General features: G+C 35.3%; 1 protein-coding gene across 1 annotated transcript; it reads left to right on the top strand.

The window, feature by feature from the left end:
• Window positions 1-7280: 7280 nt before the first annotated feature.
• LOC121771399 (protein LURP-one-related 4-like) lies at window positions 7281-8163 on the top strand. The gene is made up of 2 exons (XM_042168179.1): window positions 7281-7549; window positions 7649-8163. The coding sequence occupies exons 1-2, from the start codon at window positions 7310-7312 to the stop codon at window positions 7988-7990; spliced, it is 582 nt and encodes a 193-aa protein (XP_042024113.1). The 5' UTR covers window positions 7281-7309; the 3' UTR covers window positions 7991-8163.
• Window positions 8164-17720: the final 9557 nt, after the last annotated feature.

Raw genomic sequence — 17720 nt, 5'->3', positions numbered from 1 at the left:
CAGAGACAGATCCTTGTCTAGCCTACGCAGTTCGGCAGCAAAGGCCGATAAGTGCCTCCAAGAGTTCGGAGTCACCTGACCTAAAGGGAGTTGAAAAAAATCTAGCAGCTCTACAAAGGCAGGGGGAAGAGGGAAACGAAGCCCGCATTCCAAGCCGGCTTCATAAACGGTGGCGTAACCCTCCGGCGGCGAGTCAGCCCTATGAAGGTCGTCGGGAATCGCAACTTTCCCCCCAGGAAAAAAAATATTTTTCGTGTAAGGATATCACAGTATCCTTACTCAAGATGCTGTGAAAATACTCTACGGTCTTCTCCCCGGATTCTTTCCGGCTAGAAGACCCCTTACCCCCTTTCCTACCGCTACCTGACTCAGAAGAAGAAGAAGAAGACATGGTTCTTACTCTTTGAAAGTCTGAAGAAATTCTGAAGAAATTCTTGAAAGCGGAAGGAAATTTTTACGCAAAAGAGAGAGAATGCAGAAGAAGCAATAGCAAAAGTGTTCAAATGATGAAGAAAGGACGTATTTATCAGATTCGGAGAAGATTTCAAAATCATCGCACCGTTTCGAATCCCACCTTTTCAGGATTCAACGGCCGGATTTTACTGTCGCATTTAATGCAGTCACGCGCAAGGCACGTCCCCTGACGTCAGCCTCCCCCGTACCTTTATCCAGAATGCCGAAGTGACTCGCTTCGCCGAAGTGATTCACTTCGCTTTTCGGGGGGGGTAGTGATGGGGTACGAACTAAACAAGCCCAATAGCAGTGACAGCCCATCAGCCCAAAGCCCAAGGAAGAGTATCAGTTCGGCATTACCAAAGAGTTCGGCCCCTGCCTACAGCTCGGTAAAAGCCGATCAAGCTCTACTCTCAGATCGGCAAAAGCTGCTCGGCGATAGTTCAGCAGTTCGGTCTCAGTATTCGACCGAACTGGGAGATAGTGGACTCATGCAGAACCTCCACGACCTCCACTACATGATCTATTTAGTGGTGTCAACTCATGCAGGATCTCATGCAGGATAGTGGACCAAACAAAGAGATAGTGGACCCATGCAGGATCTCATGACCTCCACGACAGCCACGACCTAGTTAGTGATGATGTAAGCCACGACCTAGTTAGTGATGATGTAAGCCACGACCTAGTTAGTGGTGATGCAAGCCACGATCTTAGTTCAATGTATAAATAGAACTTAGATCAGATAGACTAAGAGAGAGAGAGAGAGAGCTCTCTAGATATCAAATATCATATAGCAAGTCTGTATTTGTAAGCTGTAAACCAGATCAAGCAATACAATCTTGCCCTCCTTTCTTCCCGTGGACGTAGATTTACCTCAGTAAATCGAACCACGTAATTCCTTGTGTCGTGATCTATATTTTTTACCTGCATTTATTACCATCAAAAATTCGCCCAACGATCATCTTAAATAAACAATTATGAGTTGTAAGGGATAAATGCGCAAACATGCGAAATTAATAATCAAAAGTTAAAACTTTTGCCGATTCCTGCGCCATTAATCATGGGTCTTTCTCGGCGCACATTTTGAAGGCACCGCTAAATAATTGAGGAGCATTTCAAAAAATACAATAAAATAATAGTAGTCCCTCTATCATATTTATAAACGAACTATTTTTTTAATTGATTTTATGTGATGTTATTTAATGTGTTAGGGAGAGAATATATTAAAAAATAATATATTTCACTTAAAAACTGTGTCATTTGAGTGAGATGGAGTAAAAATTATAGAACCATTATCTTGAATGAGATAGATAAATAATAAATATAAACTAAAGAAAATAATAGAAGGATTGTCAACCCCTTATAAATGATATCTAGTGTCGGCTACTTTAAAGAAAACATCGATGATCTCATCGAAGAAGGATACATTTTGCTTTTGAAAGAAAATAATAGTTGTTGTAGTAGTAGTAATCAATGATAGAAGAAGAAATTTGTAATCTTCAATTAATCCAGCTATTAACCACTAACTTTGCATAAGAACATTCACAATATGAAGGATTTCCCCACAAATTAGCACTAGGACATCCCAAAAATACCTTATGCCACGTCACTAGGACTTCCCACCCCACTGCCACATCACCAGGACATCCCACTGCACAATAGTGGACAACCATTAGGGCTAGCCGACGCCCTAACAATAAAATAAATTAAAAAATACGATTAATTCATTTTAATTGTTGGTGTTTATCAAATATAAAAAAATGAAGTGCAATGAGTTGTAAATATTGAGTATAAATAAAAAAGTAAAAAAAAAAAAAATGGGACGTCCTACCTCTTGTCCGTCACCTGCCCATAATAGCGGACGAGCGCATGAACAAGGAGGTGGACGTCCGCCTTATCCGACGGACGACCTCTCGTCCTCCTGGGGCGTCCGTCACCCGCTCGCCAACCACAATAGTGGGCTAGCACATGGACTAACGACTAGTCCTCTATTGTGGATGCTCTAATCGATAACGAGAACAAAATTTAGAAATATGCCACGCGTTGATGATTTTCTGGAAATTAGTCATTTACTTGTAAATTACAGATTCAAAACAAAAATATAAGAATTAAAAATTAAATTAAATGTGCTATTTCATGAAATGCAGATAGATTGATAAACATCGATCCCAGATGTAATTTGAGCTTAGGTCTTATGCTTACTTGCTTTTCGATCTATTCACTTGCTATTATATCTTCATCCTTAATTTATAGTAAAAAGGTAATAAAAAGGTAGTATACGATACATCAATATTTTATGTACATTTTGAGATGTATATTTAAAATCTAGACCGTGAACAGATATATTGTCTAGTATCTTAATAGAACCATTCTAATTATATTATGATCCAATGTTTACTTTCCAAAATATGTTAGAACTTTTTTTCCCCTCAAATTGCTATACACTAATTTGTAAGAATAAAAAATCGGAGTTACAATTATTGCATTTTCTCGTGCTACCAAACGTGCATTATAAGGCAAGGAGAAAGGAAAGGCTTATAATTATGTTATATTGTAATGCTCTACACACATGTTAATTGGGAAATCACCTTAAATTTTACAGTGAAATGTGGTGTCACGTCAATTGGACTTTGTTGATACACCATAAATCCATAATAAAAGGTATTTTTGATCAATCTGTTGAACACAAATCGAAGAATTAAACACTCGACTCATAATACTACTAAATTTTCCAAAATGAGTTGAGGGTTATTTATCAATTATTAATATAATTTTCTTTAGGAAAAATAAAAAAAATTAATCACACCACATTTTGAAAAAAATGAGTTTTATATTCGTTTATTTTATTCAGAAATTTCAACTTTTGAAGCTTATAACAAATGTTAATAATTCAATAAATCATAAGTCTTTCGTTTAGGGTACTTCTAAGTTTGTGGGCTGAAGCGAAGTCTCAGCCCAGTAAGTAATACCCATCACAGCTATTTTCCACAACCACCTAAATATTCTATATTGGGCCTAATAAACTGGTTTTAGAAGTAGCTTGCTTAACTCTTATTACAACAGGCCCCTTTATTTATTGCAAATTTATATCTTGCGTTTATATTTAACAAAATATTCTCAAACTTTTTTTAGAATTAAATATGATATAATAAGTGAAACTGTTGTAACTTTATAAATATGAAAAAGTTTAGTAGTACTATGATATTTCAACATCTTATAAATATATGTTTTAAGTTAGAATTCGGTGTCCAAATCTTAAATTTTTTAAGGAGCACCTCGGTTGCCTAGACGCCTATGGACTATTTGTATTTTGTACTACTAGTTACTAATGAATAAAGTGTTAAAAATTATAGGATTTAAATTTAATTCTTCTGCAAATCTATCAAGATATAGCCCGAGCAGACTCTTTCTTCGAGTGTGTAGCACTACGTAGTCAAAGTGCTGATTAACCTTACAAATTTAGCCTTTGAGTGCATTTGCGGATAGAAAAAAATTAGAACAGAGCAAAACTCGAGAGGCCATCAGAAATTACGCTTCATATACGGGATCAGAAATTTGGGCTTGATTCCTTAGAAAGATTGTAGCGCAGTTGGCAGCGTGAAGCTATAGTGACCTTAAGGTCACGGGATCAAACTCCGCCACCCGCAATTACACTTTCAGCCTTAATCCGCAAACCCTTTGAAACGGGATTAGTCGGATTCCGCTAAAGGCTGATTTTGTACGCTTGTAGTCAAACAAAAAAAATGAATGAAGGGAGAAGAAACAGTTTGCATAGAGCTAGAAAAGAGAAACCGGAAGAGAAAAAATGAATGAAGGGAGAAGAAACAGTTTGCATAGAGCTAGAAAAGAGAAACCGGAAGAGATAGATCGGTTGGCAAAAAGAATTCGTTGGTTGAGACGGCTTATTTTGGGAAGTTCCAAGTTAATTGAGTCATTTCTATTTTTGGCAAAAAGTAATTCTCTCTTTTACTTTATTCTCTCTTACTTTTTTCCACCATCCATTTAACACACTCTTCTTAAACTCCGTGCCAAAAAGAAGTGTCTCTATTAACAAGGAATTGAGGGAGTAATTGAGAATAAGATTATTATCCTTATTTTATTATATTTGCATCAAATACAATTTAACAATTGACAATCACATTATTTTCACAAAGCACAATCCGTGTCAAACGAACTAAGCCTATAAAATACAAGAATGATACTATTTGTAAAAAAACGTACTTAATACTCTTGATATTTTGCGTTACTTGCTTATTCCACATTTCTTCGACAATATCGAGCAATTAATAATTGATTTAAATTGCAATTAATTTATTGCAAAAAAGAGATTATTTTGTTATCTAGGGAAAGATTGGCATATTAAACTTTCCATGCAGACATAATATTGCGGAAAAGAATATATAATTTCACTTATTTGTGTTGGTTACGTTGCACACAAATTCTTTAAAGAAACCCTAATCTTGGTAAAATAATTGAAAAATAAGTGTTTGAAAACATTTTGCCTTCTCTATCTTAGAAAAGTCTAAGATTCCAAGTTTGTATTTAAAATATACTGAGGTGACGACCAGCTAGTGGACTTCATACATTTGATTCTGATTATTTAAGGGCTCTATCCTCTTAAACAATTTTATTAGACTATAATGTAGTACTTATATTATTGATATTGACAAAGTTATAATATCTATGTCGTGCACATGTAAATATATTATTATTGCATAATTTTATGTAAATAATGAGTAGACCATGTCAATTATGGACATACTTAATTACAAGAAAATTAATAATGCACATTTAGAATGCCGATAGTACTATTTATGGAGTGCTATTTGTTATGATAATCTGGCCGGTTTGGATACAAATTATTTGAGGATAATCGAATCAAAACTGTTTCTTTTGTACAGTGTTCATTAAAAATTAATCTGGACCATTGTAGTATAAATATACTAGTATTATAATTATAGTGATGCAACGAGTTGTAATGCTAATTTTTCTTAAACTGCTAACTTGCTAACACATCAACGTATGTATTAAAAATATCAACACGATCACTTTAAAATGACATTTTAATAAACTGGGTTGATATTTAAATATTAATATCAACACAACATATTAAAATATCTACTTAAGTTTATGTTGATATTTCATTATCATCGTGTTGACATTTTTGATATAATACGTTGTTAAGTTAGAAAGTTAGCAACTTAAGAAAAGTTAGCAACGGATCACACCCCTATAGAGTGATGTGATCAATTGTTAACTAACTTAACTTGTTAATGTCGCATATTGAGATTGTCAACACGATGACATATTATATATCAATATAAATTTAGTTGATATACTTATATCTTTATATTGATATACTACTATCATCGTATTGATCTTTAATTTTATATGCAGAACTGACAAGTTATCAAATTAAGCTAGTTAACCACAAAATACGACCCTATAATTATATGTATTATAAAGATGCATAAAATTCATCACTTTTAGAAAGATGCAAAAGGATAGCAATATTTTCTCAGCTAGAGATTAAACTCCAACACTTATTATACTAATAATAATAATAATAATAATAATAATAATATCAAAGAAATAAAACACTCACAAACTAAGTCTTAATTGGGTGACTCGAACAAATCAAACTCACACATGCACTTATATAGTTATGCACAATCAATCCTAGTGAAGATTAAATGTCTCGACTACTGTACAATTTTGGAATCAATCAACAAAGTCACATTTCTAAGCCTGTTTTATTTTGGCACTAATCTAGGAGACCGTTGTTCCTAACTCTATTTATTTATTGAAGATGTGATTCATGAGTTGATAAGATTGTATTTTAGAAAAAGACAATTAACTACTCCCTAAAAAACAAAAGGCACAAAACGAATTATGACGCATAGAGTATCACCCAATCAATTCGTTTATCCAATTAGAACACTGCAATTAGTTAGATTTATTAAATATTTTACGAACTCGTCATCTTATAGCACAGTCCCGCAAAATATGATGTTCAAAAGTTGAAATCAGAAATATTGACGAAATTTCTAAGATTAATCCATAAATAGTACTCCCTAAGTCCTATATATCATTCAAACACTGAAAATATACCTTCTAACATCTAGTTACGCACTTATAATAATTATATGTTCTGCAGCCTTTTGCATTGCATTATTGTGTTATCCATTATTAATAGTGTATTAAAAAAAATACTCCATATTTATCGTAAATATAAATACTATACTATATTATTAGACGGAAACTGAAACTTACAAAAAATTACATAATGTGATAATTTAGAAATTGCCACTCCTAATAGTAAATTATAAAATACTCCGTATACCATAAAAATGTTAATATTGATTTATAATTATAGAGCTTGAAAAAACGTTAATAGTAGACCACAATTTGAGCATCAAAGATGAGATAGAGAACCTAAACTCCAAAAAACATTATTAAAAAACTATTACTACTAATCTGAAATTTATAATATTGTGTTCCAGAAATGTTGAAAGTGTGAGAAAAGGCGTTCTTGACTAAAATATTATTAAATATTTTCATGACGTGCAAAAAGAGCCTAAAACCATTGCAATTTAGTAATGACAAGCTGCATTAAATTATTCAAATATAGCGTTTCGGATCAAGCCCACAATTAAATAACAATTTGAAATTCGTAATTAAGCTTAAAAACAAAATAAAGCGAAACTTCTCGTCATCCATGTTTTCTTATTATTGTAATTATTCAAAACGAGTGAATCCTTCACTTCACCTATATATATACACAAATACACCTTTTCAACTCCAAATTAAAACAAGAAGAACACAACTTTATTTCAATATCTAAAATTAATTAACAATGGCAAAAATCCACCCGAATCCATCGGCAAACACTTGTTCATCATCATCTTCTTCTTCATCGGAAAAGGAAACGTTCACGGTGTGGATGAAATCCCTCGTCTGCCACGGAAATGGCTGCACGGTCTTCAACTCCAACGGCCAAGTCGCTTTCCGTGTTGATAATTATCAGCAGCGATGCAGCACAAAGGCCTTTCTCATGGACTCCACCGGCAACATCCTCTTTTCTTTAAACAGAAAGGTAATTTTAACCCGAGATTTATATGCTATTAAGGTTGTTTATTTATGTTAATTAATTTTGTAAAATATGTGCTGAGATGATTGAGTTGCGAATTTGCAGAAATTAGGGTTTGGATGGTGGGAGGGCTTCAAATGGAGCGATTCGGATGTTAGGACGGAGAAGGCGTGTTTTCGAGTGAGGAGAGATCGGAGGAGAGGGGTGTGCTGTGTGGTGAGTGATGATGGTTGCTGCAATCACACGATTGAAGGGTTTGAGGGAAAATCGAGTTTGAAGATTAGAGATTTTGAGGGAAGGGTTATGGCGGAGGCAGCACAAAAGCAATCATCGCAAGGGGTTAATTTGGGTGATGATGTGTTGAGATTAACAGTGGAAGCATATGTTGATCATTCACTTGTTATGGCGCTTGTCACACTTTACGGCTTGATTAACAACAAATTATAACACTAATTAAATTGTAGTAGCATGGTAAGAGTATAGATGAGAAATGAATTAAGTCATTTTCATACTTTATTTATAGCAGATAGTATATACTACATAGTTCTGTAATTCTTAAGCGTAGGTCAAAGTGAATTTTCTTGGCTAAGAAAGAATCATCGATTACTATTTTTATCTCATATTCATTCATAAATATACAATTATATATAATGCACTTATTGTGTAAATTACATTAAACGCAAAAAATTAAACTTTAAAATTACCGTTTATGGGATTTGAAAAATGGTCTTGTAATTAATTAAGATTACTTATTTAAACCTCCCAATCTATGATATACTTTATGTGGTGTAAAAGGGGTAGATGGGAACCATCGTCTTTAAATAAAAAAAAATAAACATATTCTATCCTATTAAATGGATTGCCTAGCAAGTAGTAGAACACATACTGTTCTATTCAATTGAAGAAACCTTTACAAATCTATTGAAGCGTTTCACTATAAGAAACTTATTTTTATAAAAACACAAAATTAGAGACAATTAATTCTCTTAATTTTTTGAAAAATGACCACAATTGGGGACACGGAGAAAAACATCCTTAAGTTAATATAAGAAGAAAAACATCCTTAAGTTAATATAAGAATACAACTGTCCACTACACCTTAATTTTTTTTTTTTTTCTGAGTCTTTTGTTGATGTCCCTTAATTTTAGTTGGAACACCAATATTGAAAACATATTTTAAAGTGTGGGTGAAACACATTTCAAAGTGCATGTGACGAATTTAGAAACATAAATTAGCATTTTTAATTGACTATAAAATGTCCTTACATAATTTTTTAATGGTATTATTAGGTTTAATCTCAAAAGTCAAAACCACGACCTAACACATTCACGTCGATAAAACACAAATTATTCAAAATATTTTAAACGATACACATTTGTTCTGTTATACATCAATAAATAAGTTAATAACCCATGTAGCTCAACCCAGATAATATTCCACGTAGATAAAAATAAAAAATAAAGATTACATGCAACGGATAATTATATTGTCTTGTTTAATAAAACTTTGCCTCATTACGTACTATGACCTCAATTTCCTACTTCTTCCAGATATTCGAACACTTAACCAAGCATAAAAATATGGCCACCTAATATCTACTCTTCCAAATAATTTTCAATAGTGGAAATTCGTCACAACACATAATACATTCAACTCTGCTGAAAAAAATGATTGGGAAATAGTTATATAATGCTTAAACTAACAAACTTGATTTATTAATATATATCAGAAGTAAATAAGTGATTCTCCAACACATCGATCTGCATTTGGATTTGGCCAGAGTGTGTAACTGATTATACTACTCCATTTATTTATTTAAGAGGTTGTATGTGCTTGTGATGTGAAATCTTTTAATTCATATATCGAGATCTTATTGTACATAAATATGGAGATGCTTTAGAACTTGGACTCTGACCCAAGATTTGAAATTGTATTTGATCGAGACTTCAATATTTTTTTCAATCACATAAATAATTGATCCCTCACACTATATTCAACATTCAGAAATATAGATCCTGGGTCTTTGACTGTGTTTGATTTAGTCAATTGTCATTTGAAACATATGGATGATTAACTGTTGTAAAATATATATTTATGTCAATTTTGGTTATACACATGAACTTAAAACTTTGTACCAATTAATATTATAATTTGTTTTACAATTTTCGATTTTTATGCACATTTTACGAAAATTATGCGTAAAGTACTAATCAAAGAGGATCATCCCATATTTAAAATTAAGATTTTCATTATAAATTTGTTCCCTACCTAAAATTTTTGTCCCGTAAAATTTAGAATATAACAAGCTAATTCATCATTGCGCTATCAAATTATGTCAAATTGGATATAAAAGAAAATGTAAATTCATCAGGATACTTTTTGTGTAATTATGTTTCATAATCATGCTTATCATCGTTTGCAACGATTTATGTATAGTTATGATCAATTTTTAGTTCCCATATTATGAATCCTAAAATAATTTATCCACATATATACATTAGAATATTAGATACACCAAATTTCGTGTAAACTTGCATATGCCCTCGCAGTAAATTACAAAGAAACATGGGGTCTAATTAAGTGCATTCCTACACTAATCTTTGAACCGTTGCAAAAATCTGAATTAATTGATAAAGGCACTAAACTATATATTATGTGATGTTGGCAACTTGGTTGTCTACCTAATAAGCGTATCTGTTTATGGATTCCATATTAGTAATGACATCTTCTTATTCTTTTTGAAGGGGATTACGACATCTTTCCAAAAGTACTTTTTTCTTCAATTATTTATATATATAGACGGGCAGACATACATGCAGTGGCGGAGACAGGAATTTGACGATGGGGGCCCAAATTTCTTTAAATAGTTGTTTTTCTTTTTCGTCAACATCGTCAAAAATAGATGTGGGATAGATGAATAATGAAAAATTAGAAGACGAACAATAGAAACTATAAATTTATATGGACACAAAGTCAATGTAAATTAATTTTTATCCTTAGAATGTACTAGGGATGATTCTGAGGGAGTTAGATTAGATGTACTAGGAGGAGAATCTAGTAATTGAAGCTAATCCACATATTTGAGTGCACTCAAAAGAGGGCCTAGTCTAATCAAGTGATTTCCTAATAAGATTAGAGGTGAATTTAGTTAAACTTATGCATATGAGTTCATATCTCCTATTGTAATCGGATCTGAAATCCTATGATTTTCTACCTTGTTGAACAATCGTTGTTTGTTATTTTGATTATATTTTCTTTCATTACTGGACTAGGTAAAACCAAAAACATCATTTCATCATTTAGATAGTATTCAAAATCACATTGTGCTATTCAAACCGTCATTTAGTCATTGGGGATTGATAATTTTAAAGTAATGTTTTGTAAAGTAATGACTAAATGACGGTTTGAATAGCACAATGTGATTTTAAATACTATCTAAATGATGAAATGATGTTTTTGGTTTTACCTAGTCCAGTAATGAAAGAAAATATAATCAAAATAACAAACAACGATTGTTCAACAAGGTAGAAAATCATAGGATTTCAGATCCGATTACAATAGGAGATATGAACTCATATGCATAAGTTTAACTAAAAATCTTATTAGGAAATCACTTGATTAGACTGGGCCCTCTTTTGAGTGCACTCAAATATGTGGATTAGCTTCAATTACTAGATTCTCCTCCTAGTACATCTAATCTAACTCCCGAGCCCCTCAGACATATAAAATCATCATACTCATAAAAAAAAAACTATGTGACAATTTAATAATTAATGTTTGGCCCGAAACGTGCAGATAATATTTTTAAGTGCAAATGCAGCGCCTTCTAGATACTTTTCGATTAGAATGGCACTTAATTTCTGAATTTATCGATATCAAACGAGTCTCATAGTAATTTAAAGGGTAATTATGCTTAAATATACACATTTTTTTTGTTATATTTGATCTATTAAATTTGTCTTTAAATTCATGAAACTTCATGTGATTGATATTCAAACTGTCACCTGAAGACTGAAGTATCTATATGTAACTTAAATGATCAATCAAATTGTAATTAGATGTTTGCAATTATGATATCAAATCGTCATAATTTGGAGATAGCACAAAATTTCGAAATAATTGGAACATTGTAATTAGATGTTTGCAATTATTATGATATCAATTCGGCATAATTTTTGGAGATTGCACAAAATTTCGAAATAATTGGAAGTTCATTATTTGAAAGCAAAATTATGTCAAAAACCAAAATCTGTTAGTTGTAATACTGATGTAATATAATGTTATAGCGATTTAGAAATTGTGTGGCAAATAAACTTTATGCTTTTTTAAAAAGAAAAGTCCCTCTATGAGGAGGCAAAATTAGGGTTTTCTTATACTAGTAATTTTAAATTAAAGTAAGATCACAAATTTAATATTATGAGAAAATTTGTTTGGTAACAGAAAAATATACATTATCGTATCACCTACGTCATGCGCAATGTTACAAATTTCATATATATAAAAATAACAACAATGAAACTTTAATTAAAGTTTCAGGAGAAGCACTTAGGCTCCACCACCACTTAACTTTTTGATTATTTGTAAATACAAATCTAATTACATAGTGCTCGCTCCATTAAGTAAGCAAATTTGTCGACCTTTAGTGACGCCAAACTCCAATTAAAAAAAATATTAAATTAGCATGTCGTAATAATACTGCTTTCGAATATTTAATTACTTGTTTAGTTAATTAAATTGCCCAAATAAATTAATCGTTAATTAAAGTTTACACAAAGGAACCTTCATTTCGCTTCTCACATAAATGTATATATATACACACCGTTTCCGTGAACTCGAAAAACACACACAAATTAGGGCTTCAGCTTTCCGATTAATTCCCAAATTAAATCTAAATCGATGGCGATAGTTCACCCGAATCCATCGGCAAACACTTGTTCATCTTCCTCGGAGAAGGAGACGTTTACGATTTGGATGAAATCACTCGTCTTCGATTCCGACGGCGACGTCGCTTTCCGAGTCGATAATTATCAACAGAGATGGAGCAGCAAGGCCTTTCTCATGGACTCCACCGGCAATATCCTCTTCTCTTTAAACAGAAAGGTAATTGATGCATGGAAATGAGATTAGTAGAATAAAAGCCGAAGACGAGCTGCCAAAGACGAGCTGCCGAAGACGAGCTGCCGAAGACGAGCTGAAATAACACGTAAAAGACGAAGACGAGCTGCCGAAGACGAGCTGCCGAAGACAAGCTGAAATGACACGTGTACACTCGAGGGAAGCTGAGAGAAGATTGACACGTGGCATGAAGATTAGTTAGGAACGAGTTAGTTATAACTGCCAATTCAAGTAGTTAACTAGCTCATAGCTTTATAATCTGTAGCTTCTTCAATTTGTAATTCATTCAGAAATTAATGCAATACTCTTCTCCCATTCCCTCTTCACCTCTGACGAGTTCTATCTGTATTGGTGTGATTCCGGTCGCCGTTCTCAGCTCCGGCAACCCCAATTCCGCACCAAGTGGTATCAGTGGTAACGATCCTTCGCCTGTCATGGTGGAAACGCGCTCCGGCGACATGCGTCGCGTAGAGGATATTATCGCGACTGCGCTGGCCGACTTCTCGGCGAAAGTCTCCGAATCTGACCGCCGACGTGAGGAGAAAGATTCAATCCGCGATAATGCGGATAAAGCTCGTGATTCAGATGTGAGGGAACTACGCGAGGCTATTCTCGCTCTGCAACTTCAACATACGGAGGTTCTCAACCGATTCATACCGAATCCGCATGGAAATCAACCTACTGGCGGTATTCCTCACAATCAATTTGGAGGAATTGGACCTCAACGCCAACCTTACTTCGCTACTCGACAATCGAAGGTCGGTTTCCCTATTTTCTCGGGTGATGATCTGGCCGGCTGGATCATGAGGTGCGACCACTTCTTCACCGTAGATCTTACTCCGGAAGAAGCGAAAGTTCGCTTAGCTGTCATCAATTTTGAAGGCCGAGCACTGCAATGGTTTCAAAATTGGTCACGATATCAGGATCACGCCATGGCTACCCCGTGGCCTATGTTTCTACAAGCAATGGAAGGACGATTTGGTGATCAACTCCTCGGCGATCCTATGACTGAGCTGCTTGCTCTGAAGCAAACAGGTTCTTTCTCTGACTATCATGACCGCTTTGAATTACTCTTAGGTCGTGTGTCTATTTCTGAAACCTATGCTGTGAGTCACTTCATCAATGGCTTGAAATCTTATGTGCAAAAAGCGGTTAGAATGTTCATGCCTCAAACACTTGTGCATGCTTATGCTTTGGCTCGGTTACAAGATATGGCTACACCGTTTAAAGATGGTAGTAATCAGCCTAGTAAACGGTTTAACACTCTTGATGCTAGAACTTCACAAGCATATAACTCTGCTCCGTTATTACCTACTCCTATTACACCTGCTTTTAAATCTAGACGACTCTTAACTGAAGAAGAAATGGCAGATAAGAGAGCTAGAGGCTTGTGTTATGGTTGTGATGAGAAATTTGAAAGAGGTCATAGGTGTGCTAGGAAGCAACTCTACTTGCTTGAGATAGACGATGGCATGCTGTCGGGTGAACGTGAATCTGATGAAATTAATGAAGATTTAGGAGATGAGGAGAATCCTTTGATCTCTATTCATGCTATTAATGGTTCATCTGCTAGAGGTTTCAGAACTATGCGTGTCACGGGCAGAATTGGTAGAAGACCTCTCCATATTCTAATTGATTCGGGGAGTACTCATAATTTTCTTGATTTACAAACGGCTAAGAAGCTCGGCTTATCCCTCACTGCAGTGAACCCGGTGTTTGTGGATGTTGCCGATGGAAATAAATTGGAATGTAAGGCAATGTGTAAAAGTTTAAAATGGTCATTGAGAAGCACTACCTTTATCACGGATGTGCTCCTCTTACCTTTGGGTAGCTGTGACATGGTTTTGGGTGTTCAATGGTTGGAAACTCTTGGTGATATCCAATGGAATTTCAAAAATCTGACTATGGACTTCACACTTAACGGCAGAAGACATGTACTGAGGGGAGGTAATAATGAGCAGGTGGTCCAGGCTGCATCTGAGAAAGAAATGAACAAAATTCTTAGCTACAATGAAGGGGTCAAGCTTTACTGTATTCAGATAAATGGTGCAGATTCCCCTGAGTTGTTTACGGTGCAAGGGAATATGGAAGACCAACTTAACCATTCTGACTCTATTCAGCAATTTCTGGAGACTCATCAGTCAGTATTTGCTGAACCTACCACCTTACCTCCTCTGAGATCGCATAACCATCGAATCTCTCTAATACCTGGAGCTACACCAGTCCATTCCAGACCTTACAGACATTCAGCCTTACAGAAAAATATAATTGAGAAGCAGGTGACTGACTTACTGCATCAAGGCTTCATCCAACCAAGTTCAAGTCCCTTTTCTTCACCAGTGGTGCTTGTTAAAAAGAAAGATGGAACTTGGAGAATGTGTGTGGATTATAGGCGATTGAATAAACTTACTATCAAGGACAAATACCCCATCCCTCTTATTGATGAACTTTTAGAGGAACTGAGGGGTGCAACACTCTTTTCTAAGATAGATCTGCGGGCGGGCTATCACCAAATTAGAATGGAAGCACAAGATATACCTAAAACAGCTTTTAAAACTCATGATGGACACTATGAATTTGCTGTTATGCCTTTTGGACTCACAAATGCTCCTGCTACATTTCAAAGTCTAATGAATGACATTTTCAGGCCGTTCTTAAGGAAATTTGTGCTCGTTTTCTTTGATGATATATTGGTGTATAGCAAGGATATTGACTCCCATTTGATCCATCTTGAGAAGGTCTTTCAGAAGCTCCATGAAAATTCTCTCTTTGCTAAAGCTAGCAAATGTGAATTTGCTAAGAGGCAGATTGAATATCTGGGACACATCATATCAGAAGCTGGGGTTTCTACAGACCCTAAGAAAGTGCAGGCGATGCAAACTTGGCCTATTCCCTCTGATATTTCACAATTGCGAGGCTTCCTTGGTCTAACAGGATATTACAGAAAATTTGTTAAAAATTATGGAGTTATTTGTAAACCACTTACTGATCTACTCCGAAAGGATGCTTTCCATTGGGATTCTACAGCTGAGGAGGCTTTCTTGAATCTAAAAAAGGCTATGATTTCTCCACCTGTTTTGGCATTACCTGACTTTTCTTCACCTTTTGTAGTGGAGACTGATGCTTGCAGCTACGGCATTGGAGCTGTTCTAATGCAGAATAACCATCCTATTGCTTTCATTAGCAAGGCTTTATCTCCCAAAAACAGAGGACTTTCAGTATATGATAAAGAACTATTGGCGATTGTTTTTGCTGTGACACATTGGAGCCATTATTTGAGCCACATGCCTTTTGAAGTTAGAACGGATCATAAGACACTGAGTCATTTGTTAAAACAGAAACTCTCCACTCCGGGGCAACTAAATTGGCTCTCTAAATTGATGGCTTTCGATTTTGAAATCACTTACAAGAAGGGGGTAGAGAATAAGGTTGCTGATGCCTTATCTAGAGTACACTCATCTGAAATTTTTTGTATGGCTATCACCACTGTGGCTACTGATATCTATCCCTTAATTCAAGCTTCTTGGGAGTCTGATCCAGATCTACAATCAGTCATCACTGAGCTCAAACAGAATCCCAAGTCCACTTCTAAATTTTCATGGCTGGGAAATCAATTAAGAAGAAAAGGCCGTTTAGTAGTGGGAAAAGATGAAGCTTTGCGCTTGAAAATCATTCAGTTATTTCATAACTCAAGCTCTGGAGGTCACTCAGGTGTTCTTGCCACCTATAAACGATTATCCTCTTTATTCTATTGGGCTAACATGGAGAAGCAGATCCGGAATTTTATCAGAGAATGTGATATTTGTCAACGCTTTAAGTATGACAATAGTGCATCACCAGGGTTACTTCAACCCATACCCATTCCCGAAGCAGCTTGGTCGCAAGTAAGTCTTGATTTTATTGAGGGACTCCCACTGTCACAGGGGAAATCTACTATATTAGTAGTGGTGGATCGGTTAACTAAATATGCACACTTCATGCCGCTTACTCATCCTTATTCAGCCCTCACAGTTGCTCAAGCTTTCTTGGATTATGTGTTCAAACTCCATGGTCTCCCAGTTATACTAATCAGTGATCGAGACAAGATTTTTCTGAGCAAATTCTGGTCCGATTTCTTCAAGTTACAAGGCGTGGAACTTCACATGTCGACTGCCTACCATCCTCAATCTGATGGTCAGACCGAAGTTGTCAACCGTTGCTTGGAGACTTACCTTCGTTGTATGTGTGGAGATCAGCCTACGACTTGGAGCAAATGGCTTAGTCTTGCAGAATTTTGGTACAACACTTCCTTCCACACGGCTATTGGTACAACACCTTTTGAAGCTCTTTATGGATACCCTCCCCCGTTGCATATTCCTTACTTTAAGGGGGATTCGACTGTGCATGATGTAGATGAAAGCCTGGTCGCTAGAGAAGCTATGATGGATGTTTTAAAATTTCATTTGGGTCGAGCGCAACACAGGATGAAGCAACAACATGACAAGCATCGTTCGGACCGCAAGTTTGTTCTTGGTGATTGGGTTTATTTGAAACTCCAACCTTACAGACAAAATACTCTCCGTGATAGACAATTTCACAAACTTAGTCCACGCTACTTTGGTCCTTTCAAGGTGATAGACAAGTTCGGCGAGGTGGCATATAAACTTGCTCTACCACCGGATGCTCGAATTCACCCGGTATTTCATGTCTCTCAGTTAAAGAAGAAGGCTGGACCACTTTCTCAACTACATGGCACCTTACCGGTCATTGGAAACTCGACTTTTTTGGAACCTGTCAGAATCTTGGATCGTCGCTTGGTTAAGAGGGGAAATCATCCAGCTACGCAAGTGCTAATTCATTGGGCCAATTCCTTTCCCGAAGACGCAACTTGGGAGTTTTTGCATGATATTCAGGAGAAATTCCCTCATTTTCAACCTTGAGGACAAGGTTAATTGAAGGGGGGGAGATTTGATGCATGGAAATGAGATTAGTAGAATAAAAGCCGAAGACGAGCTGCCAAAGACGAGCTGCCGAAGACGAGCTGCCGAAGACGAGCTGAAATAACACGTAAAAGACGAAGAC

This window comes from Salvia splendens, chromosome 16 (assembly GCF_004379255.2).
Source record: "Salvia splendens isolate huo1 chromosome 16, SspV2, whole genome shotgun sequence".
Lineage (NCBI taxonomy): Eukaryota > Viridiplantae > Streptophyta > Magnoliopsida > Lamiales > Lamiaceae > Salvia > Salvia splendens.
Note: the sequence above shows the minus strand (reverse complement) of the source record. Positions and strands in the feature narration are given on the sequence as shown.